The 25,076-nt window shown below is 38.1% G+C and overlaps 2 protein-coding genes across 3 annotated transcripts; both read left to right on the top strand.

The window, feature by feature from the left end:
* Positions 1-718: 718 nt before the first annotated feature.
* snrnp48 (small nuclear ribonucleoprotein 48 (U11/U12)) lies at positions 719-7,037 on the top strand. Of its 2 annotated transcripts, XM_065298530.2 has the most exons (10): positions 719-917; positions 1,309-1,416; positions 1,625-1,685; positions 2,821-2,901; positions 3,388-3,570; positions 3,689-3,810; positions 4,040-4,140; positions 4,248-4,403; positions 5,108-5,191; positions 6,910-7,037. In XM_065298530.2, the coding sequence occupies exons 1-9, from the start codon at positions 768-770 to the stop codon at positions 5,169-5,171; spliced, it is 1,026 nt and encodes a 341-aa protein (XP_065154602.1). In that variant the 5' UTR covers positions 719-767; the 3' UTR covers positions 5,172-5,191; positions 6,910-7,037. The 2 variants fall into 2 exon arrangements, with proteins under 2 accessions (XP_065154602.1, XP_065154601.1); XM_065298529.2 differs by lacking the exon at positions 6,910-7,037 and having other exon boundaries at positions 5,108-5,362.
* Positions 7,016-24,526, top strand: LOC135788985 (uncharacterized). Its single transcript, XM_065298527.2, has 25 exons — positions 7,016-7,147; positions 11,346-11,436; positions 12,432-12,497; positions 13,417-13,685; positions 13,782-13,835; positions 13,924-13,977; positions 14,054-14,107; positions 14,188-14,241; positions 14,368-14,421; positions 14,576-14,629; positions 18,761-18,814; positions 18,983-19,036; positions 19,131-19,175; positions 19,299-19,352; positions 19,455-19,508; positions 19,598-19,651; positions 20,323-20,394; positions 22,355-22,390; positions 22,499-22,543; positions 22,644-22,676; positions 23,472-23,618; positions 23,729-23,905; positions 23,983-24,073; positions 24,161-24,238; positions 24,318-24,526. The coding sequence occupies exons 1-25, from the start codon at positions 7,127-7,129 to the stop codon at positions 24,518-24,520; spliced, it is 1,968 nt and encodes a 655-aa protein (XP_065154599.1). The 5' UTR covers positions 7,016-7,126; the 3' UTR covers positions 24,521-24,526.
* Positions 24,527-25,076: the final 550 nt, after the last annotated feature.

Genomic DNA, 25,076 nt, shown 5'->3' with positions numbered 1-25,076 from the left:
ATGCTACTGGATTTAAACCTCTTTAATGTAAATCAGGTACAGTGAGTTACAAATACCTGGGAAAAGTGCTATGCAATATCGTTATAAATAAGCTCGTTATAACGAGTATTTTTGGACAATTTCATAGTTTTGATGCTGCAATCTGACTCGAAAATAAATTTAGAGCACGTTTGCTTACTGAACATATGATGTGCTGCCATCTCGTGGTCACGTCTAGAATAACATTTTTAGACGATTGCGTTTTTATTGATCAAATAAATAAAAATATTTTAAGATTTTACTTTGGGGGTACATTGCGTACACACAAACATAAGTTATTAGTTTTATGTTTCTGTATATAGTCAAACTTTTATTCTACTTGGGACAAGGACAGTTATCCATGAACCCGATTGCTTTCAGCCAATGCCACTTTAATCAATAACTTCCTTTTAAACTGTCATCTCAAAGTCTTTTCCCTTGTAAAGCGGCAGTGGGGTTTTCACAGTTTTTATAAATACATTTCTGTAAACATAAAAAAACAAATAAAAAAACATAAATTATTTATACTGTGACAAATCAAGACATTCGAAAACAAATAAAAACCATTAAATGTTATAAAAACGTATTTTACAGTTTTCAAACATTATGTCGTTTTTAGGTATTGTGGAAGGGGTTTTCATAGTTATGGCAACCCCAGATTCCTGGGGCGCGTCACGCCTACGTCATTTGAAAGCGCCACCAGATAAGTCTGCAAGACGATCGTAAACGGGAGTTGCTCTTCATGTAAAATGTGTGAAACAGAATTTTCATCGCCTCTTGAGGAGCGTAAACAATGTTTGCAGGAACTCACAGATTTTACCGAAAGTTGTCAAGCGGAGTTGAAGGATTTGCTTGAGGCATTGGGATGGAGTCCGGAGTTTGATGCAAATGATACTCAGGTAGACAATTACTACAGTTAAACACAATCATTCATCAAAAAAAGTATTCCGTGTGTAAGTATTTCGTGTATTTACACAATACATAGTATGCCATTTAGTACATTTAAGTTAGTTACCGCTTATAATATTATATAAAAACGCTATGATAATAGCTTTCTCTGCTAACTTACTCTTACTAACGTTTACTGTAAGTTACCTGCTGGTTGGACGTTAAATTGAACGACTTTATTTTCAAACGATATTTACCTGAGGCCATTCATTGTCAAGGCTTTCTGTGGGCTCTTGAACAATGACAGATCATCCAGCCTGACTATTAAATCATAATGGTTTAAGTTCCTGTGTTGCATAATTTCAAACATTGCACATTTTGTTTTGTGCACTGATGTGACAGATGGAAGTGTGCCCATATGATCCAAACCATACAGTACCTCGGGACAGGATGGAGAAACACAAGGCTTCCTGTCAGCTCAGTCAGCTGGGATACACTAAAGAAGAGCAGGTGACTAAAAAGACATTTCAATTATTACAAATAACTTCCGTTTTTTATGGACAACATGAACATGATATTTCGTATTGCATAATTTACTCATCCTCATGTCATCCCAATATACAAATTCCTTTCTTCCGTTGAACAAAACACTTACATGGCATGAGGGTTACAATTTTTATGCTTTTAAGTTTGATTTTGTTATGTTCTTTGTTGTCAGGCTGAAATGTGTGATCCTTCAGTGTATTATGAAAAAATGAACATTCCTTCCATAATTATCGGTGAGTTTTCTGACTTGCAATACTTTTTATCCAACCATACGGTTCTTTTGTATTGAGGATTTTGATGTTGTTATAAATTTTGGCTCATATTTCCAAAATAATGCTTTAAATCCTTGTGTCTAATCCGGTCCGAATAGGACTGAGTTTTAAAGGGGACCTCTGAGAAGCACGATTTTCTCGTCCTTCTGTGAAACTAATCCCGTACGAATAGGGCCTTGTGTTTTAATCCCTTCCAAATCTGCCATGTCTGTTTTCGCCGAACTCAGAGGTCCTCCGAGAAATTTAAACCAGTCCGAATGCGGATATTTCTGTTTGCCAGGAATATCTTTTATAAAACGGGGGTTCTTTTCGTGTTTTAGCCAACGTGATCTGCTGTATGGTCTTACTAACGTGTGTATATTGTACTTCTTGTGTCCCATTAATTTAGACATGGATTTGTATTTTTTGTATCAAGACGAGCCAAATCTCGTAAACCGTAATATCAGTATTAGTTAATAAACTCAACCTGATTTTGTCCACTCCAGAATTGTAATGGTAATTAAAGGGCATCTATTGTCCTTTGGTGTGTAAATTTGTATTAGTACACGCAAAAGGTTCATACCCCAAAATAAACGATCACGTAAGTTATCGTCTCCAACTAGGGGTGGGCGATAAATCGCCTGTGATTCTCATGCGTATCTCATCAGTAAAGCCGGTTTTGTGATTAGTAGTTAATCGGCATCACCCGCTTTCAAATGGAGCGACATTTACTACACAGAGCCATATTTCACTGAGGAGCTCGGCAAAATCGCATACATTATTGGAGGTGATTTGTCCACGATTTTGCCTAGCTTCTCGGTGAAATACGGCTCTGTGTAGTAAATGCCACTCCATTTGTAAGCGGGTGATGGCGATTTACTGATGAGATACACATGAGAATCGCAGGCGATTTATCTCTACACCCTATCTCCAACGTAAATCTCTTTTCTTGGACTACAACAAACGTAGTTTCAAGGACACGTTGAAACTCAAATGTCGTTTGGAAAACTAATCCCGTCCGAATAATGCTTAAGTTTATTTTGTCAGCTGTTGGTAGTATACATAGAGGATAACACTGCAGGACTGTGTGATGGTAACTTTACTCTTTTTTTCACAGATAAAGAGACGCTGCAGCAAGTAATTCTTCAGGCTCAGGCAAATGCCCCTCCCATGAGATCTGAAGGACTCTATGCACAATGTATGTACTAAATACTATTTGATTTGCTTCTCAGTTTAGACAGTGCAGGGTCAAATATACCATTAACAAGGTAGAAAGCATTGATACATGTGAAACCTAAGGAGTTTGTGATGAATCCTGGGTAATGGGTGTGTATCAGTGATGTCCATACCCCCAAAATATATCTGTGTTTGTTTGTTTTTTTGCAGTAACAGTGGTGAGTATTAAGAGAAGATCTGGTCTATAATTCCACTCATACTTGCTGTATCCTTTTGTGCAATATCCTTTAAAAGGCCTAGTATTTAATATACTTGATAATAAAATTATAAATGTTTCCCTGTCACATTACTTCTTGGAAACATTCTTCTCTCAGACATGCTTTATACATATAAGGGTTATTAGTAGTAGATTAGAAAATACTCTTACTCATGCTTATAGGTTACACTATTTTTAGGATGTTTTGCAACCTGTTGTGATTTCTGTGTAAAATGAGTTTTCTTTCTGTAGGCGATTACTCTTCAGATCCTCCTGATGTGCCTCACAATCACGAACGGGCATTATGCGATCTCACTGTGGCAGACCGACTGGCCCTCTATGATCACGTGACACAAGAGGCCAGCCAACAATGTGCAATAAAGGAATCCAACAACGAGGATCTTTATGTAGATCTTGTCGCTAAACTTAAAAAAGGTACCCGTGTAGATCTAGTTATAGACAGTAGGTCAAATAAAGAAACCAAGATCAATTTAGTGAGCACCACATACTTGATTTGTACCTGATAGATGCTTTGCTCACATTCATTTTGTAGGCGACGATCGTAGTGGACCAAAGTCTCATCTGGAGGTGTTGGCTGAGATGAGGGACTACAGGAGACGCAGGCAGTCTTACAGAGCAAAAAACGTTCACATCACCAAGAAGTCTTATACAGAGGTGATTTTTGCAAAATAAAACTTTTACTTATTTACAAAACACTATTTCCAGTCTTGCAATGCTCTCACAAACCTTAAATGCTTTGTATCAGTTTTGGTTCACGCTGCAAGCTGGCTCAGGATATGGACGAAAACCCAGAGTTAATTGTTTAAGGGCCATGTAGAACGTTATGCTACATCAAGGAAAGAAACAACATTGGCAAAAATGTTTGTTTTCTTATATCTTTAAGGTCATTAGGGAGGTGATTGACGTCCACTCTGATGAGCTTTCCAGGATTTGGCAAGAAGAGAAGGAGGACGAGTCTAAAGCATCACAGCAGTCATCTCACAGGTAATATGTCTGATTATTAGCATAAAGTATACGTAAATATTTCAACTTCTCGCCATCCATAAGGAAAACAAATGGACTGTTTTGATTTTATGATGTTTTGATTGCAGAAGGACATCTGAGAGAGACAGATCAGCATCTGTCGAATCACGTGACTCTCGTGTCAGCTCTCGAGAAGAGCACGGGCGAAAACGGCACCGCAAACGCAGTCGTAGTCGCAAACGCAGTCGAGAGCTTAGCAGAGAAAGGGAGAGCAAGGGTAAAAGGTAAGGCCAGGAAATACTTTAATATATATAAATAATTTACTTTACAATTACAAGCAAAAAACCTTTTTGCATTACAAGTTAAATGTAAGTTAAATACAAGCGTACCGCACAAGCCCTGAAAAGTGAAGCCAAAACGTCTCGATCGCCCCCCAGTGACTGGTCCTAGAATAGGTCATAAACCCCGCCAGATATATTTCTGAAGCTGGTTTCTGTCATTTACTGTAGTTTTTAATACGCTGATGTAAATTCAAGATTTTGTTTTTAAATTAAGTTTGTTTTTAGTTAGTTATTTAATGATATAAAAATAGTGGTGTCACATCATGATTGACAGCTGTGATATGCGCATTCTGCGAGGGCGGGGCCTTGATTTCGCGGCTTTTCTTCCTGCTCACTACTGCGCAGGACTGGTCCCGAAATCGCTACTGCGCAGACTCAAGACCCAAGATGTCAGCACTGTATCGGGACACTGATGGCTTCACTTTTCACCAATTGGAAGACAGCGAACGGGCGTCGTCCATTTTTTTTTCAGTCTATGGTTAAACTGTTTACTACTGGTTCAAACTTGTTTCCAGCCAAACTACACAAAAATATACAATGTTACAAACAAACTTTCTTACGTTTGAACTGCTCAAATAATAATCATATATTAGATGTCCAAATTGGTTAGATGGACTTCCTTAGTGACCATTTTGTTTTGTCTTCAGGGATTCACGTTCTCCAGATGCAGAGAGACATCACAAGAAAAAGAAGAAGAAAAGGAAGTCTTAAAATTGTGCAAATAAACTGGGGTATGATGTAAGGAAATGAGCATGTGCTGTTATTATTTTTATTTTGAATCCATATTTGTAATATGGCCCATTATTTTCACTTCTCTTATCTACTGTGTAATATTTTGTTTTTAATAATAGTGTGCTACTGTAGAATGTGAATAAATATTTGCCAAAATGTTTTAGCAGTTTGTCTCTTTTTGATTTATTTAATCTCCATGGTCCTAATATGTCTTCATATTGTATGTGACTAGGTTACACTATTTCGATAGTTCACTTTTTCGATAGTTCACTTTAGCCATTCTAACAATAAAGTAACTTTGCAACTACTAGTCAATTAACTCTAGTTCATTTTTAACTACATGTCAACTAACTCTCAGAGTACCGGTAGTATTAGACTGTTAGAGAAATAAGTTGACATGTAATTGCAAATTTACTTATTGTTCGTTTAATGTCTGATGAGGGATCATCGCAATAAAATGTTAGCAGGCAGTCTACTAATACTCTGTTGACTGGTAGTTGACAAGAAGTTGCAAAGTTACTTATAGTTAGTAAAATGTATAAAGTTGACTAACAAAAAGTGTTACCTGTGAATAAACTGGTTGACTGTGAGTAGGTAGCTATATAATTACGGAGAACTTTACTTTTACTACAACTAAATTTGGGTGGCAATTGTGTGGAGTTTGCATGTTGGGTGAACTGAAAATGCCAAATTGTCCATCCCTAACTTGTGTGTGGATCAACTTGTGTACCTGTGTTTAGATAGTTCTTGCCATGAATATACTACCCAGTCTCACAAAGTTTCGTGATTTAGTCAAGTATTTTTTTTATTCTTTTTTCGTGCTATTATCACGAAATTTCGTGTTTTTTCGTGATCGTATAACGAATTCCTGTTTTCGTATAATTATCACGTATTGGTTACTCAACTGCTTTTTCCTAATTTTAAACCATTGTCGCTTCGGTTTAGGGTTAGATTTGGTGCTTGCATTAGAATGTCACTTTATATATTGGTTTATACTATTTTTTTCTGATTGATATAGATACTGAAATGGCCTGAAGTATTTTTTTTTTGGACGGTATTTCATCAGCCCTTGGCTGTTAAAGGGATAGTACACCCAATAATAAAAATTCTGTCATCATTATCTCATGTTGTTACAAACCTGTATAAATTTCTTGGTTCTGATGAACACGAAGGAAGATATTTTGAGGAATGTTTGTAACCAAAACTGATCATGGGCCCCATTCACTTCCATAGTATTCTTTTTTCTACTAGAAGGAAATGGGGTTTCTGATCAGTTTGGTTACAAACATTCCTCAAAATATCTTTCTTTGTGTTCATCAGAACAAAGAAATTTATACAGGTTTGTAACAACGTATGAGTGAGAAAATTATGACAGAATTTTCATTTTTTGGTGAACTATCCCTTTAATGGCCCTAAAAAACAGACCCTGTTCTCTCTTGTTAAATGATGACAAACAAGATCCACCCATCATGGATTTTAAAAAATCTCTTACTCAAGTGCTATCCCTTAAACACTTTTTCATATAAACCCAAGGCCAAAGGGTCCATGAAGATCAAATAGCTTTTTAGTACTGGAGGAATTAATCACACATATTATTGAGGATTGCCAAAAAATATATATTTCTGGATTACAGTGAATCTTAACTATGCTATGTTTAGAGTGTCATTATTCTTATTTCTATCTTTTACCGCTGCATTTTTGGTTTGTGTTTGTTTAGTGAAGGCTCAGGTATTTCTCACCCAGCTGAGGAGAGGTGGGAGCCTGGGAGATTCTGGTGAGGGACCATGAGATCAATTCGTCCCAGCACAGGTAGGAATAATGCTTTGAGGAGCACCACAGTCTGCCTGCGTTCTCAAAGTCCCTGAAATTAAGCTGGTGTGAGGGGTAAGATCTCTGTGTCGGTGGACGGGAACCTGACCAGAAAGCTGCTGGCTATGGAAACCTCCAGGGTGAAGGTAAGATGCAGAACAAGACACACTTTGTAGGAATTGAATTGTAATAGACCTGGAAATCAGGAATGAAATCATTTAGTAAATCAGATTATTTGCAGTGGCAAGGCAGTGTTTTAGACAAACAAAAATGTAGAAAATTATATGTTGTTTGCTGGGCTGTTTTCTTTATGTAAACACTGTTTCAATCTTAAATTCAGAATTAAAGCTGTAGCAGCCCTGAATCTAATTCTAATATGAATGGATTTGCCAGTATTTTGTTGTGTAAATAAGTGCATGAACTGTAAAATAAAGTGTAACCAAAAGGCAACTATTATTATTTTATGTAAAGTTGTCAAATGCGTCTACCAAAATGCATAAATGTAAACAATGTCAAAAGCATACCTAAAATATCCACAACTACAAAATAAGTTTCTGGTTGTCCTTTAAGCCCAACATGTTCATATACGTTTATTGAATTATATACTTCTTTAGCTTTGCACTCAAGCCAAGTTTTCTATATTACTCATTTAGAATGTAAACTTGAGGTTTCGGAAAAGTAAGCCGAACTGGAATAGCTGTGGTTATTCAGCACCTCACTGTCCCGGAGGACCAGTGGGTTGATAAGGAATCACATGAATCACTGTCTGAGCTTCACGCTTTGCACCCTCGTGTCATCTGTGGGCTTTGAGAAGCTAGATTCATAAATTAGAGTGGTATAGTTGACTGATCTCTGTACAGCAGTATTGATTCAAATATATATTAGAAAAAAATAAAGATCAAAGTCAATACTGCTGTGGACAAAGTGATATCCACCCTGGGACAACTGATGTAGATATATTATTATAAAAGATGTTGTGTGCATGTTATGTAGTTGTGCTTGGAGGGTAAACTGAAACTCAACTTTCAAAAGAATTTAAGGAGTCTTTGTTAAAAATGACAAACAGCATGGGTACAAAGCTTTGAGTAAAGGCCCGGTAGAATGGCTGCTGGTCAAAGGATTAACAAAATATTAAAATACTTAAGCTTTTTGTTTTACCGTGCATAATTTGCATTTTGGAATACAGCATTTTTTTGTCTGGAATGCTGTATTTTAATTTGTAAAATGAATACCTAAACCATGTTTAGTGTTTTCTCCATTTTGTACAGTATTTCCATATTTTAATGCTTTACTCACACCTATATATGGCTAAAGGCAGTGTTTGGGGCCCCCACGCCAGAGCCAATTATGATTTTGTCTGACTCTGAGCTATAAATAAAATAAAATAGAACTCATATTTCTCAATTTTGCATTATCTTATTATTATTAATAACTATTTTGTCAGTAGACATAGTTGGCCAACTTGAAAAAATTGAAATTTTCTCATCCTTTACATGACATCATTTACATTTTTCATGTCTTCATGTTGTTCCATATGTGCATAATTTTTTGCTATTTTCAATCAAGCAGAAAGCATGAGCACCACTGACTTACATAGTAGGAAAGAAAAATACTATGGAAGCCAGTGGTGCTCAAAACAGTGTTACAAACATTGCTCAAAATATCTTCATTTTTGTTCAGCAGAGCACACTGGGAATTAACGACTTAGAGATGGGAATAAAATATAAATTTTAAAGGCCTAAATAAATGTGGAAATAAATAAAAGTGGAAAAATACAATTATGCATAAATAAGATAAGTATAAATAATCATTTATTTTTGTTTTTACATTTCTTTGTATATTTATTTACATGTTTATTTATTTATGCTTTTTTTATATTTCCTTGTATATTTATTTATGTATTTATTTATTACTATTGACACGTCTGTTGGATGAAAGTTACTGTAGATCAGTTTCACAAGTATGTTTGTGTGGTGATTTTAGGGAATTTCGTAGTTTCTGACTTTCTGTTACTCTGCTTAACGTTGTGCTTCATAGCCACTAGATGGGGCTGTTATACATTCTCAAAACATCAAATAATGTAAACAAACATCCCCCATTTAGCACAGGTACAGGCCTTTACTATAACAGTGTCTTCTATTTATATAAACAAAGACAAAAGAGTATTTTTTGCAATGTGATTCTAGCAGCCTAATTTATAAAAGGTTATGAATGCAACACGTTTATAATTAGTTTATAAATGGCTTGAATTGCAATTTGGAGTCAGCAGCTGTTAAAAGTTTCTGACATTACTACTTTTGTTATAGATATGGGTCAAGACAATACTGGTCCAAAATCATGTTCCTGTCTTTCAATTGAAATCTATAATATAAATAGATTTTTCGATTAATCGTTTTTTAAAACGTGGTCGATTAAAAATCGATTCTCAAAGAGCAGAATCGATTTTTTTTTTCATATTTATTTCTGCAAACATTCAACGAAGGAATGGAAGCATTTTAGATTTTGCAAGCAAGACGTGTTGTGGCTTTTAATTTCTTTTTATTAATTACCCACTTGTAAACTGCTGTTCACTGTTCTTTTTTAATATAGTATGTGTATTAAATCTGTATTCATTGAGTTGAATCGAGAATCGAGTATAAAAACCTACATGAGAACCGGAATCGAAAATTTAATCGAGAATCGGGATCGAATCGATCTGATAGCTTGTGAATCGACATCGAATCGATCTGGAACATCTGAATCGATACCCAGCCCTAAACATAAATGTAAATTCAGAATTAAATGTGTGACCTTATTACAATAGGATAGGAACCAAGGAGATAATATCACCCATTGCGTCACAGCTGTAAAAACAGTATGTCAGTTTGGAAAAAGCTAAACTTTTACGTAATATTTGACCATGTTACCAACAAACAACAGATGACTTGGTCATGCTTTTCTCGTGTTGTTAGAGAAGTTGAGAAATCAGCACACACTACTCTTACGTCCGAGATGTTAATTGATGTTTATTCAAGTTAAGACCACTTTTGTTGTTTGACCCATGAATTTTTTTGATACAGTCAGTGAATGTGTTTTTCTATTAATTTAAGTAAAATATATATATATATATATATATATATATATATATATATATATATATATATATATATATATATATATATAGCTGGAAAAACTATATTTTTCAACATCAACTGCCTTTAAAACTTTTAGTATAAAAAACTGGCATATTTAAAAAGGTCATTTAAGGTCTGGGTTTATTTCGGTTTCAGCCAGAACATGTTCCATGACTTCAATAATGACATATGAGCTAACGCATGAGGAAGTGCTGTACCAAACAGGAACCATTTTTGACAAAGGTCTAATATAGGCCAATAGATAGCTTGAGTGACAGTAGTCTATTAGTGTTTCTACATAACTGCCATTAAATATATATACTCTGGAAAAAACGGTGGGAAATTAATCCCTGATCTTTAAATGACATAAACAACTCCAGTAGTTTAGCTAAAAGGGCACACATTATTCAAAATCCACTTTTCCAAAGTGTTTGGACATAAATGTGTGTTGGCAGTGTGTGAACAACAACAACCCTACAATGAAATCGTTAATGTGACATCACACTGATACAGCCCCGCCCACATTGACTGGTTAATTTTACCCAAAGCCTTTTCTTAATGTTTTTGTTAGCACGCTGTAGCGCTAATGTGGCTTAAGCCCAGAGTACAGCCTGTTTTTAACGTGTATATGACAAAATGCAATGCATCTCCTAGGCTACATACTACATTCTCCTGTAGGCGCATACTCAAGTTTAAAAAATACGGTACATACAGTGAGGATCTGTAGCTCATTTGCATTTAAAGATACCCACATGAAAACTTTTCTCCAATGAAAAAGGGTCATTTTGAACATCCTATAACAAATGAATTGTGAGGTATTTTGAACTGAAACTTTAAAGACACATGCTATGCATACATGAGACTTATATTACATCTTGTGAAAATGGCCATAATATGTGCCCTTTGAGCAGCAGTTTAGCAGTACTTATAAATCATTAATATGCACGCATAAAACAACAGTAAACAAGTCATGAGAAAATCCCCAATCTAAAGAAGAAACCATCTGTGAAACAACATCTGCAAGGGGAGACTTTTTATTTTGTTTCAGTAAAACATGTTTACATAACTGCTGGCTAATTCAAAAACTGCCAACTTACTGCTGTTTATCAATGCATTCCAATAATGCATATGACCTATATTTTCACTACTGTACATTGTCATTATCTTTACATGATATTGTTGATGCATTGTCTATTGTTTATATGTTATGGTGATTTTGTTTTGATGTCAGGTATGGGCCGTGTTTCTCAGCTGTGTTTCTGTGTCTGTACTGTGTGCTCTTCATGCACAGGCCCAGCAAGATTTTTCAGGCTTCCTCTCAGGTGAGACACAGCCCCAACCCCAAAAATACTTGAATATATATATATATCAGTGGTGGCCAGTGACTTTTTCAAGGGCACTCGAGGCGAATTTCGTCACAACATGTATGCAGCCTGTCATGTGTGTGGTTCCTTTTTTAAGTAAAATAAGTTACTGCTGCAGATGCATCTAAAGGGTTTATGATAAAAGAGACGCTCGCGTTTGCCAGATACTCCCATAATCTCATGCATAATAAGTGTTAACTGTTAAGTGAGTGTCTTGCGTGTATTTTGTGAACGTGAGCGTCTCTTTTGTCATAAACGGTTTTGACGCGTGTCCATCAGGCACTTATTTTGACAGAACACATGATGCACATGGTTTACATGATGCAACAAAAACATATTTTGAAAACGCAAGCAACACACATGACACTCCGAACACTTATTTTGAATTAACGCCCCTCGGATGAGCAGTCACGAGCCGCCACTTATATATATAACTTTTTAACATTAGATGTTGTCTAAGTCAGGGGTTTTCAAACGTTATGATTCCCCTAGGACCCCCAAATATAATAAATCTTTTGTGAGGGATCCCCTTCCTTTATATAGTATATAACAATTTACATATTTTTATGTATAATGCAAATAGAATTTGCTACACATACAGTAATGCTAGATGTATAAACCTAAAGACAATTTTTTTATTCAAATTTGTACTACAGCAACTTTGACAGTATATCTTGTTTCAAGGAAATTTGCCTTACAAACCACAGTATAGGGGACTCCATATAAAGACACCATATAAAGATACAAAGCAAATGCAAATTATTCTGTAATGTATGTAGCAAGAAATGAGAGATAAATAACTAATAAATGAACTTCTGGTGGAACCTCCTGGAGGCCCCCTGATGGTCCCCAGACCTCAGTTTGAAACCCCCTGGTTTAGGTCATGACTGGGTATCTCAAATGCAAAGCATAATTGTTATATAAATGTTTTTCTCTTTCTTGTACAATCACAGGTGAACTTATGTATGAAGGATCATTAGTGGAGAGATATGATGAAAATTCTGGATACACACACCATGGTAAACTGACCTGTTACTGTTTCTACAATAGAAACATGACTTTTATTATTTACTTTTAAAGTAATTTCATTATATGTTTGTGAAGTATGTTCAATCCCTTATAACATACAGCAACTCAAACATTACCTTGCTGCTGTTGTGATAAAGTTTATAATTCAAAATAAAACCAATGCAATACAAAAACCGACAATGCTACATGTGTTCCTGTAGCTCACATGGTTAGGGTGACCATACGTGCCATTCTTCCCAGACGCATCCCGTCCAGGATTTCGGTGCGTCTTCCGGAAGTCGTATTTGTTGACCGCATACGCCATTCAGTTAAAAACATAAGTTATACAATCATAGTTTCATTCTCACCTTAAAATGTAATGGTTGCTTTTCTGTAATAATAATAGTCCTCTATGATGTATGCGGTGGACAAATACGACTTCCAGAAGACGAACACAAAATCCTGGACGGGATGCATCCGGGAAGAATGGCACGTATGGTCACCCTATACATGGTAGAGCATTGGGTTAGCAGTGCAAAGGTTGTGGGTTCAATTCATAAACACTGAGAAGGTATACCTTAAATGCACTGTAAGTTGCGTAACTTGTCCATCTCACAAAACTGGCAAGTAATGGCAGGGCCATTTTACATAAGAATATTAGGCCATTTATGGACCAGTAATCTTAGATCTCTTAATTAGCCTACACCCCCAAAAAGTAATGTGAAGTAATATATTTTGTTTACTTAAATTGTAATTCATTACAGTATTTGCTATATAATATTTACGTATCTATCGTATCTCAGAAAACACAATATTTGTAACCAGACAGAATGGTTTGTATTACAGCAGTGAGAATGAGATTTCTTCATTTACCAATTTCTCAGTTAGGAGCTGTGTGTTCCTCACAGTGTTTTTTATGCGTTTTCTCAGTTAATTATCCACAAGAGTCCAGACGCAGCGATGAAGATGAGCATTCGGCATCTGGCTTCGATCCTCATGCACCAGACGTCACCATGATCACAGAAGAGACTTACCCCTACGCCACAAACGTGGAGTCTTTTGATTACGCCAAAGAGGATAAAACCTTGATGACAGAGGTTCCATATGGAGGTGATGCTGAACTGGGACAGGAGGAGGGGCCCACCGCATGCAACTGTGAACCAGGAGAGCCTGGATTTGCTGGCTTTGCCGGCCCCAAGGTTGATTATTGCCATGCACATTATGCAATTTTAAATGTGCTTTTTTATTTTTGGAAAACAGTGTTTTGGCATTATATTTGTATTTTTGCCTATAAGGGTTCCAAAGGTCTCCAAGGCAAGCAGGGGTTCCCTGGGATCCAAGGAAGAGAGGTACATAAGAGCACAACTCATCAGCTTGAAACATTTATTATGCAACCTGTAGCAAAGTGATATACAAGTGTCCTCTTTCTTATATTAGGGTTACAAAGGTACCAAAGGGGTGAGAGGAAGAGGAGGGGACACTGGCCCAGTGGTGAGTAATGTTGTTTATATTTAAAACCTAAGGCGCAGTAGTTTGTTGGTCGATCACACCTTTGCTTTTTCTTAAGGGCGACTCTGGACCTGATGGAGAGGACGGTGAATCTGGTTTCTTTGGTGCAATTGTAAGCAATTGTTTTTATTATTATTTGGTTCAATGCCTCATGCTGGAAGGGTTTCTTATAAAACGTTTTCTACCTCATAGGGCCTTCCTGGATTACCAGGTGACCCAGGTGAATCTGGACTATCTGGAATAAAGGTAATTGCCATACAAAGCAATGCCATTACAGTTTGGGATTATATACACTGCATTAAGTCAATTATATAAACTATTTTATTATATTCATAAATGATGATTATAACTGAGTTTATGCATGTTATGCAGGGTGAAATCGGAATTGAAGGTCCACTTGGAGGAGTGGGGGAAAAGGGAAAGACTGTGAGTTTAGAAATTATTTAAATAATCCCTTCAAAATGATCTCTCTGCATTTGATCCATCCGTGTTATATGAATCCTTATAAGAGCTGCAGTCTATTTCTTTAGCTTTCATGGTATTGATTCATAATATCACAGTTTTTTATGTTTGACTACAGGGTGCAGTTGGTTCAAATGGAAAACCCGGAAAGCCAGGAGGTAAAGGTGTTAAAGTAAGTTATTCTCCTCTTTTGTTAATAAGAAGTTGTTTATTGGCTAAAAGCTAATAACCAGAAGTTCAAGTTCTAAGAAGAAGGAACCCAAATTGTAACAAATATTTCATTAGAAAAACAGTGGTTATTTTCAACACAAAACGGCTGGGTCTGTCCCTTCTTGACCAAACATTCAGTTGAAAATAACCTAAACTTTTTGTAGAGTGTGAAATTCAAAACAACTTCTTTTTTTTAATGTCAATTATATTTCAATAAAATGTTACACCCACGTGGGGCAGTTTTGGAGTTTCATTTCCCATGTGTGTGGGGAGTCAGCGTTCTGCAGTGACATGCTAGTGTATACCTCAGCTAAAAGTAGTTTGAACAGCATTTCTTTTATAGTTATCTGGCATTTTTAGACATTCATACACTCTAGAAAATTATGGGTTGTTTCAACCCCATAGTTGGGTAAAATATGGACAAACCCATATGGTCAGAACCTAACGTCAGTCTAATGTCTGAACCCAACATCGGACTGACATCAGAACCCAACGTCAGACTGACGTCTGAACCCAACGTCGGACTGACGTCTGAACCCAACGTCAGACTGACGTCTGAACCCAACGTCGGACTGACTTATGAACCCTACGTCGGACTGACGTCTGAACCTAACGTAGGACTGAAGTCTGAACCCAACCTCAGTCTGACATCTGAACCTAACATCAAATTGACGTCTGTACCCAACGTAGGTCTGACTTCTGAACCCAACGTCGGACTGACGTCTGAACCCAACGTCGGACTGACTTATGAACCCTACGTCGGACTGACGTCTGAACCCAACGTCGGACTGACGTCTGAACCCAACGTCGGACTGACGTCTGAACCCAACGTAGGACTGACGTCTGAACCCAACGTTTATCTGACATCTGAACCCAACCTCAGTCTGACATCTGAACCTAACATCAAATTGACGTCTGTACCCAACGTAGGTCTGACTTCTGAACCCAACGTAGGACTGACGTCTGAACCCAACGTCGGACTGACGTCTGAACCCAACGTCGGACTGACTTATGGAACCCTACGTCGGATTGACGTCTGAACCCAACATAGGACTGACGTCTGAACCCAACGTTTGTCTGACATCTGAACCCAACCTCAGTCTGACATCTGAACCTAACATCAAATTGACGTCTGTACCCAACGTAGGTCTGACTTCTGAACCCAACGTCGGACTGACGTCTGAACCCAACGTCGGACTGACGTCTGAACCCAACGTCGGACTGACTTATGGAACCCTACGTCGGATTGACGTCTGAACCCAACGTAGGACTGACGTCTGAACCCAACGTTTGTCTGACATCTGAACCCAACCTCAGTCTGACATCTGAACCTAACATCAAATTTACGTCTGTACCCAACGTAGTACTGACGTCTGAACCCAACGTAGGACTGACGTCTGAACCCAACGTTTGTCTGACATCTGAACCCAACCTCAGTCTGACATCTGAACCTAACATCAAATTGACGTCTGTACCCAACGTAGGTCTGACTTCTGAACCCAACGTCGGACTGACGTCTGAACCCAACGTCGGACTGACTTATGAACCCTACGTCGGACTGACGTCTGAACCCAACGTCGGACTGACGTCTGAACCCAACGTCGGACTGACGTCTGAACCCAACGTAGGACTGACGTCTGAACCCAACGTTTGTCTGACATCTGAACCCCACCTCAGTCTGACATCTGAACCTAACATCAAATTGACGTCTGTACCCAACGTAGGTCTGACTTCTGAACCCAACGTAGGACTGACGTCTGAACCCAACGTCGGACTGACATCTGAACCCAACGTCAGACTGACTTATGGAACCCTACGTCGGATTGACGTCTGAACCCAACGTCGGACCGACATCTGAACCCAACGTCGGACTGACGTCTGAACCCAACGTCAGACTGACTTATGGAACCCTACGTCGAATTGACGTCTGAACCCAACGTCGGACCGACATCTGAACCCAACGTAGGACTGACGTCTGAACCCAACGTTTGTCTGACATCTGAACCCAACCTCAGTCTGACATCTGAACCTAACATCAAATTGACGTCTATACCCAACGTAGGTCTGACTTCTGAACCCAACATCAAACCGACGTCAGAACCCAACATCAATCTTACGTCTGAACCCAACGTCAGTCTGACGTCTGAACCCAACATCAATTGATGTCTGAACTCAACGTCAGTCTGACGTCTAAACTCACTGTCGGACTGACATCAGAACACAACATCGGACTGACGTCTGAACCCAACGTTTGTCTGACTTCTGAACCTTACTTCAAATTGACGTCTGAATCCAACGTCCGTCTCACGTCTGTACCCAACGTCAATTGATGTCTGAACCCAATGCCAGAACCCAATGTCAATCTTACGTCTGAACCCAACGTCGATCTGACGTATGAACCCAACAACAACCCAGCATAAGCTAATTTATAACCCATTAGTTGGATTTGACCCGACTATGACTTGAAACAACCGAGAATTTTTGTCTGCAAAAAAAAAAAAAAAATTATAGTCACTTTCATGTGTGACCCTGTCACAAAGAAATTAGTTTATCTAGGTTTTCACAGACAGTGTCACATATAGTCCAGCGGTGTGAACTGAAGGATAAACAATAATTAAAATGGTGAAAAACTATGCAGTTACATCAACTACAAAATATGGTTTGATTATTTATTTATATAAATTTTACCTAAACTGATGCTCGTTTATAAAATAATCATGCAAAAGAATAAATGAGGAGCTCAGATGCAAATGCCGCTAAACGCCACCTCAAAAATGAGATTATGATACTTGTGGTCCTGGTCAAGACAATCTCCTGAACTCCAAACTGAATGCCAAAATGGGAAAGAGCCATTTTGAGCGTGGCATGGTTGTTGGTGCCAGACGGGCCAGTCTTTTACAATCAGCTCAGTAACTGGGATTTTCACCCACAACCATTTCTAGGGTTTACAAAGAATGGTGTAAAAAGGGAAAAACATCCAGTATGCGGCAGTCATGTGGACGAAAATGCCTTGTTGATGTTAGAGGTCAGAGGAGAATGGGCCGACTGATTCAAGCCGATAGAAGAGCAACTTTGACTGAAATAACCACTCGTTACAACCAAAGTATGCAGCAAAGCATTTGTGAAGCCACAACACGCACAACCTTGAGGCTGATGGGCTACAACAGCAGAAGACCCCACCGGGTACCACTCATCTCCACTACAAATAGGAAAAAGAGGCTACAATTTGCACGAGCTTACCAAAATGTTGCCTGGTCTGAAGAGTCTCAATTTCTGTTGAGACATTCAGATGGTAGAGTCAGAATTTGGCGTAAACAGAATGAGAACATGGATCCATCATGCCTTGTTACCACTGTGCAGGCTGGTGGTGGTGGTGTAATGGTGTGGGGGATGTTTTCTTGGCACACTTTAGGCCCCGCAGTGCCAATTGGGCATCATTTAAATGCCACGGCCTACCTGAGCATTGTTTCTGACCATGTCCATCCCTTTATGACCACCATGTACCCATCCTCTGATGGCTACTTCCAGCAGGATAATGCACCATGTCACAAAGCTCGAATCATTTCAAATTGGTTTCTTGAACATGACAATGAGTTCACTGTACTAAAATGGCTCCCGCAGTCACCAGATCTCAACCTTATAAAGAATCTTTGGGATGTGGTGGAACGGGAGCTTCGTGCCCTGGATGTGCATCCCACAAATCTCCATCAACTGCAAGATGCTATCCTATCATATGGGTCAACATTTCTAAAAATGCTTTCAGCACCTTATTGAATCGATGCCACAAAGAATTAAGGCAGTTCTGAAGGCGAAAGAGGGTCAAACACAGTATTAGTATGGTGTTCCTAATAATCCATTAGGTATATCGCTATTGTTAAATACCAATAAAATGTCTAAAGTAAGATTTGTGAAAATAAGGCATTTTAATCACTGCTAATAACCTTTTCATTTCCATTGAATTTAAATTACTGGGAAAAAACGCTCATTTACTGTACAAAAAGCATGTCAGAAGCACTTAGAGGGTTTTGCACCTTAACTCCTTAAATATAATTGTTTATCTTGATTTATCTATCTTTCAATCTTCTTTTAACAGGGTTCCATTGGAAAAACAGGGAAACAGGGTCCTGATGGCCGACAGGGGCAAAAGGTAGACTTTACATGCAGGCATATCACATTATTTATCCCCTGCCTTGTCATGTCTAGATGTTTATGTATACTAGATGACTAGTATTATCTCAACTTGAATGCTTCAGTGGTCATTTCGTCATTCTGTTAGTATGCTAACTGAATTATCATTTTTTCTTTACATCATCAGGGTCAGACAGGAGCGCCTGGGTTCTCAGGGGATCGTGGAGAGCAGGGCTACTTGGTAAATCACTCATGTCTGCTTTCTCTTTCACTCTGCCATCAAAAAATCCCTGTAGTTATTTCTCTGTAACAACATATCTCTCTGGTGTATTCAGGGCTACTCGGGAATTCCTGGAGACAGAGGTGTTCGTGGACAAAAGGTTTGGTCTTGATCTGATTATGATGGTTTTGTTGGCCGTAATTAAGATGAATCTGCATGAACACAAAGGGACTAACATTTAGTATTACAGTAAGCAAATAACTTTATCTGCTATCCATATCAGGGTGCCAAAGGTACCGGTGGCTTGCCAGGAAGCGATGGGGAGCCCGGAGAGGATGTGAGTAGCGAATTGTTTATGTTGTAAAGTTCAGGGAAAAATTTACAAAAAAGTTCAAACGTTTCAGAAATGAAAATAACAACAATGCACAATATTTCTCAGGGTCCCTTGGGAGTTCCAGGAGTTGCTGGTGTGCCAGGGCCTTTTGGACCTAGGGTAATGTGTCTCATACTGGTTTGGATAATATTGTGAAATAAAATATGTTAAAAGCTATATTTTTCCTCTATCATATCTTTTATGATTAGGGTTTGAAAGGTGATCGTGGTGTTAAGGGACTTCCTGGAAGATTAGGATCTGTGGTAAGTGTTGATTTGTCTATGGGGGAATTTTTAACTATTCAAATCACATGAATAGTACAGAAACAGGAACCATGTGCAGAGAGATATATAGTATGACTAACATACGCCATCCACATGACAAAACAAAGATCAGTTTGTTATTATCGTTAAGTGGAAATTACCCTTTATATCTTGCCTGGCTGGTTAGGGAATGTCCCTATGACGGGGATTTACCACAAGACCGAAAGTGAAACTACGTCGAGTCTAGGTTCTATTTTTGCCTCTACCAGTTTCACTTAACTTGCATGGTATTTCCATTAACTTCCTTATAGTCGTATGCTTATGTTTGCTTACAAGTTTCCCTTCCCATTTTGTTTACATTTCTCTAAAAGAAATTCAACTACAGTACTGTGTAGTGCAATGTAGTCTAAGCAAGGCTATAAAAGCTTACTCACTCATTTATTTTCTCCACTGCAAATAAAATGTTCCTCTATCTTTATTTGCATTACAACATCTGCTTAATTTCCCTTCCATGTTCAAAACATTTTGATGGTACTTTCAAATTGTGTGTGAATTTGTTATTGTCTTCCTCTGCAGTTTAGTGGTACAGCATTGAGTTTGCAGCACAAAAGGATATGGGTGTAAAAACAAATGTGTCTGTCAAAATGAGTAAATGTAATCTCTCACCACAGGGTCCACAGGGGGACAGAGGAGATGCAGGAATTCCGGGGAAGTCCGGACCAAAGGGCTTGTCAGGGCCAACGGTATGCACTTGATTTCACTTTCTGAATGATTGACAGCTGTCCTAGTTAAATATTTGTGACTTGGCCTGTGAAAACCAATGAAGTCATTTAAAGGGGCCATGGCATGAAAATCTGACTTTTTCCATGTTTAAGTGCTATAATCGGGTCCCCAGTGCTTCTATCAACCTAGAAAATTTGAAAAAGATCAACACAGTAACTTAGTTTTGGTTAACCATTCTCTGCAAGCACGTGAAAAATTAGGTAATTAAAATGTGTCTCTCCTTGTGATGTCATAAGGAGATCTTATTATGATAATACCGCCCCTTAATCTGCACTTTCCAACCACAGCACAGCCATTTAAGGCAGAGAGAAAGAGAGAGAAAATAATTTACAACACAATTGAGTTTCAATTGCAACAAACCACCATCATTGCGATAAGTGTTTGCACTTTATCCGCTTATTTGCATTTTAAAGGACACCAAAAACGCCACATTTTTCCTTACACCTACAAGGTTTTAATTTTAACATGTTATAACTAATGATCTATATCAGGGATGGGCAACTTTGATAATGACGAGGGCCACCATTTTTCTCCTTTATACCAAGGGGGCCAGAACCACACGCACAATTTACATCATTCTTAATTTTCTTTATTAAGAAACCACAATATACAATGAACCGGTCTTTAAAGATTTTAACTATTAAACTTGGCAATTATGCTAATTCTAAATCATAACTTTATTTTCAGTGGACAAAGCAGTTTTAGATAAAACTTCTTAACTGCATTGCTTTAACATCTGTAACGAACAAGGCAGTTTTAAATTAGTATAAAGGAGTTTCTCATCCTGCCATCAGAGAACAAAATTATTTAAAATAAATATACATAATAATAATAATAAATAATACATACATTCAAAACAAAATATATAAAAATGTTAATAACAAAGTATTTTACATGTCAAATCTAAGAGTTATTCTGTCTCGAGTTCGATCCGTCACCCAAACCACTGGCATTGTTTTGAACTCGACTGGACCCGAATGTAAACTGACGTGTGTGCAGTGTGCAGTCGCAGCCCCGGTGGGCTCGCAACCAATTTGGCGAGCTGCTCCATTTGTTTATATGACGATGACACCAAGGTAACCGCTAAAATGTACATTTAAAATGATCTGACATGTCTGTCTCAACGATATTTACCTATCACCAGCCACACAATGTCGTAATTAGGCGCTCTTGGCAAACAGAGGAGAGGTTTGAAAAGGACATTAACACACACATTAACAGACATAGTTCAGGGCTTCTCGGGTCCATTCGGGAAAAACACATTTATTTTAAATAACCCGAGACCCCGATTATTGTACCTGACCTGTGTCCGAGGCACGCGTGAAACATTTAGATCTGAACTTGATTGGGTCTCGGGTCGGACCTTGGGTTTTCGGACCCCGTGAACTTGAAGACCGCTTCTTCATAAGCCCAAACACGGGACTATGCTTACTGTGACGATCCGCGGGACCCTCCTGGTTGGGAGGTTTTAAGTCCGAATACAAAAATCATAAATTTAAAAGTATTTGATTAATTATAATATGGTTCAGCGGGCCGTATTAAAAGTTACCTCGGGCCGTGTGCGGCCCTCGGGCCGCCAGTTGCCCATCCCTGATCTATATGGTATTTTGAGCTAAAACTACACATATGTACTCTGGGGATACCAAAGATTTATTTTACATCTTAAAAAAGTCTTGTGACATGGCCCCTTTAAGTTTGTTTTTTACATAAAATTATCCTTCAAATTCTATGAAAATCTAACCTTGATATTAATATTTACATATAAGGTCATGTCAAAGATTAAAATAATAAACTAATTTTTATTTGTTCATTTTATGTTCATAATTAGGTTATAAGACCTCATGATGTGTTGTTTTACTCTTTGATTCAGTGATTACAGCAAAAGGAACTAAATTATTGATTAAATGCTCTGTTTAACAGGGTGCCAAAGGGGAAACGGGACCAGATGGTGAGAAGGTAAATTTCTGAGGCAAACGGTTCAGCTATATTTTCTATAACAGGCATTCAAGTAAATAATGATGTCATGATTAAAGACAATTTCATTTTTAATTATGATGTTCACAGGGAACACTAGGAAGAAAAGGAGTGAAGGGTACTAAAGGAGAAAAGGTACTGGAGCCATAATAGTCTCCACACTGTCTCTATTTTAATGACACTATCATGAGTTGTCCTGTTATGCACACATTTGTAATTTCCCTTTATTTCACAGGGAGATGCTGGTTCTCGGGGTGATAAAGGACAGGTGTGTCATCCTTGTTTACAGTTTTACTGATGTGTCATCACCAGTTGTGAGTTGTGAAATGTGTGCTTTCAGATTCCAACCATTGTCTTTCTAAAACAAAGGAAACTCAATTCAATAATAATGAAACAACAATACAGTGGAAATCCCCCTCCAACTGTTGAAAGTTAATCAAATAACTCAATAATAATTTAAGGTCTTGTTAAGTGAAAACAGTGGTGCTAATATATTTTAAGTTATGTTAAAGTAAGTAGTTTTCATTTGAGACAGCTCAACATGCATTTTAATCTGGGACTAGTCTTACAGGAAGACACCACTGTTTTTCAATATTTTACTGTTCTTACCTCAACTTAGACAAATTAATACATACCTATCTTGTTTCAGTGCGTGCACTTTGAATGTGTTAGCATTTAGCCTAGCCCCATTTATTCCTTAGGATCCAAACAGGGATGAATTTAGGAGCCACAAAACACGTCCATGTTTTCCCTATTTAAAGACTGTTACATGAGTAGTTACACGAGTAAGTATGGTGGCACAAAATAAAACTTTTGTTTGGAGCCATAGGAATGAATGGGGCTAGGCTAAATGCTAACACATTCAAGAAGCGCTGTACAAAGATTGAAAGTGCACGCATTGAAAAAAAAAGATATGTATAATTCATCAAAGTTGAGGTAAGAACATAGTAAAGTATTGAAAAACAGTGGCGTTTTCCTTTAATCCTTGTCTGCAAAACTGGGCCTAAATTTTTTTTCCTTTTTATTACTTAAACTATTTTTCATGATTTATGTTACGTTTTAGCGTGGAGTGCTGGGTCGTTTGGGCCAAGATGGCCCCGTTGGTCCAATTGGGCCACCAGGAATTCCAGGCCCCAGAGGAGATATAGGCCCTGGGGGAGATGTGGGGGGGAAAGGACAAAGCGGCCCTAAAGGAGTGCTAGGTGAACCTGTACGTATAAACATGCTTACTAATTGATTTTTTTAAAATACATGTGCCTACTGTACATGTTGCTACTCTTCATTTGTACAAAAACAAATTCATATTGATGCAACTTGCAGGGTCCGGGACTAACGGATGAACAGATACTACAGTTGTGCCAAGGGGTGGTCATTGCTCAGATCTCCCAATATGCTGCATCAATACGGACCAAATGTGCACAGGGCTGTCCGATCAATAACCGAACTCTCATCGGGCCTCCGGGAATCCCGGGATTCCCTGGAGATCGAGGCAAAGCTGTGAGTTGATTTTAAGTTTCCAAAAACATGTGATATGCCAACCAAAGCTACTTTCTAATAACATCTGTGTCATTCAGGGTAAAGCAGGAAAAGCAGGTGCCAAAGGAGAAAGAGGCCATCCAGGCATTAAAGGTTTAGAGGGTGAAAAAGGAGCTCAAGGTGACCGAGGTACGAAATTGACAGAAGGACATGTGCTGACTTTGATACGTTATATGGGATCACTTGCATACAGATAAGCTCTGTGTTTTATTTTAGGCACTAAAGGGCAGAAAGGTAAAATGGGTGACCCTGGCACAGGTCTTCCTGGACATGATGGTCATCAAGGCCTCAGAGGTATAGTATGAAGCTTCTCAATCACTGCGTTAACCACACAAGTTGAAAAATGCAATGATTAACTATGGTTTCTCCAAAGGTCTCCCAGGTCATCCAGGAGAAGCAAAGGATGGAGCCGAGGGGCCACGAGGACCTCGTGGGTTTCCTGGCCCTGTGGGTCAGACCGGCATGGCTGGTAGTGCGGGGATACCTGGTGTGTGCGAGGCCCGAGACTGCAGCATTCATGCGCCTGTAGTGCGCAAAGAGATGGGGTTGGTCAAGGGCCCTCTCACCCAGATCTGACAACACTGAGCCTTTTGAGAGGCCTGTTATAGTGGATATCTCCAGCACAGTCCATGAAAATTGCATATCAGTGAAGTTGTTTTGAAGATACTATGTACAGACAGACTGAGACCTGAAAAACTCTACCAGTTTCTATTTGACTAGATTCAGGGTTTCTTTTAAATACTCAATTACAAATACCACCAGAATTTTCATTGATAACAATGTTGTTTATTATAAATACAGTAGACATGTAAATAATTTTGTAAAGCATCATATTGTACATCTACTGTGTCTTTAAATGTTTTTCTCCAAAAAAAAAAGTGTTAAATTATTTGCTTTTTATGGATGTGGATGACATTCAACCTGTTCTCAGGCATCAGCGCAAATTTCCCCTGCAGTATTATTGATCAAGGGGAATTAAAAATATGCTTTTTTTAAAACGTTTGATAGTGTTTTGGTCATTGTGTAACCACAAGTTTTTTTATTGTGTTAATGTTGAGGTCACTGGATGGTCCCTTCAGGCAAACTAAAAAATACTTATTACAATACAAATACATGAACAAATGTTTATTTA

The sequence above is a fragment of the Paramisgurnus dabryanus genome, chromosome 13 (assembly GCF_030506205.2).
Source record: "Paramisgurnus dabryanus chromosome 13, PD_genome_1.1, whole genome shotgun sequence".
In the NCBI taxonomy this organism is placed as follows: domain Eukaryota; kingdom Metazoa; phylum Chordata; class Actinopteri; order Cypriniformes; family Cobitidae; genus Paramisgurnus; species Paramisgurnus dabryanus.
This window is presented reverse-complemented; position numbering and strand designations above follow the sequence as displayed.

Coding starts and splice junctions, on each gene's coding strand:
- snrnp48 (XM_065298530.2), top strand. CDS start 768: ATGTGTGAAACAGAATTTTCATCGCCTCTTGAGGAGCGTAAACAATGT. Junction 918..1,308: donor TTGATGCAAATGATACTCAG/GTAGACAATTAC, acceptor CTGATGTGACAG/ATGGAAGTGTGCCCATATGA. Junction 4,404..5,107: donor AGGGAGAGCAAGGGTAAAAG/GTAAGGCCAGGA, acceptor TTTTGTCTTCAG/GGATTCACGTTCTCCAGATG.
- LOC135788985 (XM_065298527.2), top strand. CDS start 7,127: ATGGAAACCTCCAGGGTGAAG. Junction 11,437..12,431: donor TTTTTCAGGCTTCCTCTCAG/GTGAGACACAGC, acceptor GTACAATCACAG/GTGAACTTATGTATGAAGGA. Junction 19,176..19,298: donor GAGGTGTTCGTGGACAAAAG/GTTTGGTCTTGA, acceptor TATCCATATCAG/GGTGCCAAAGGTACCGGTGG.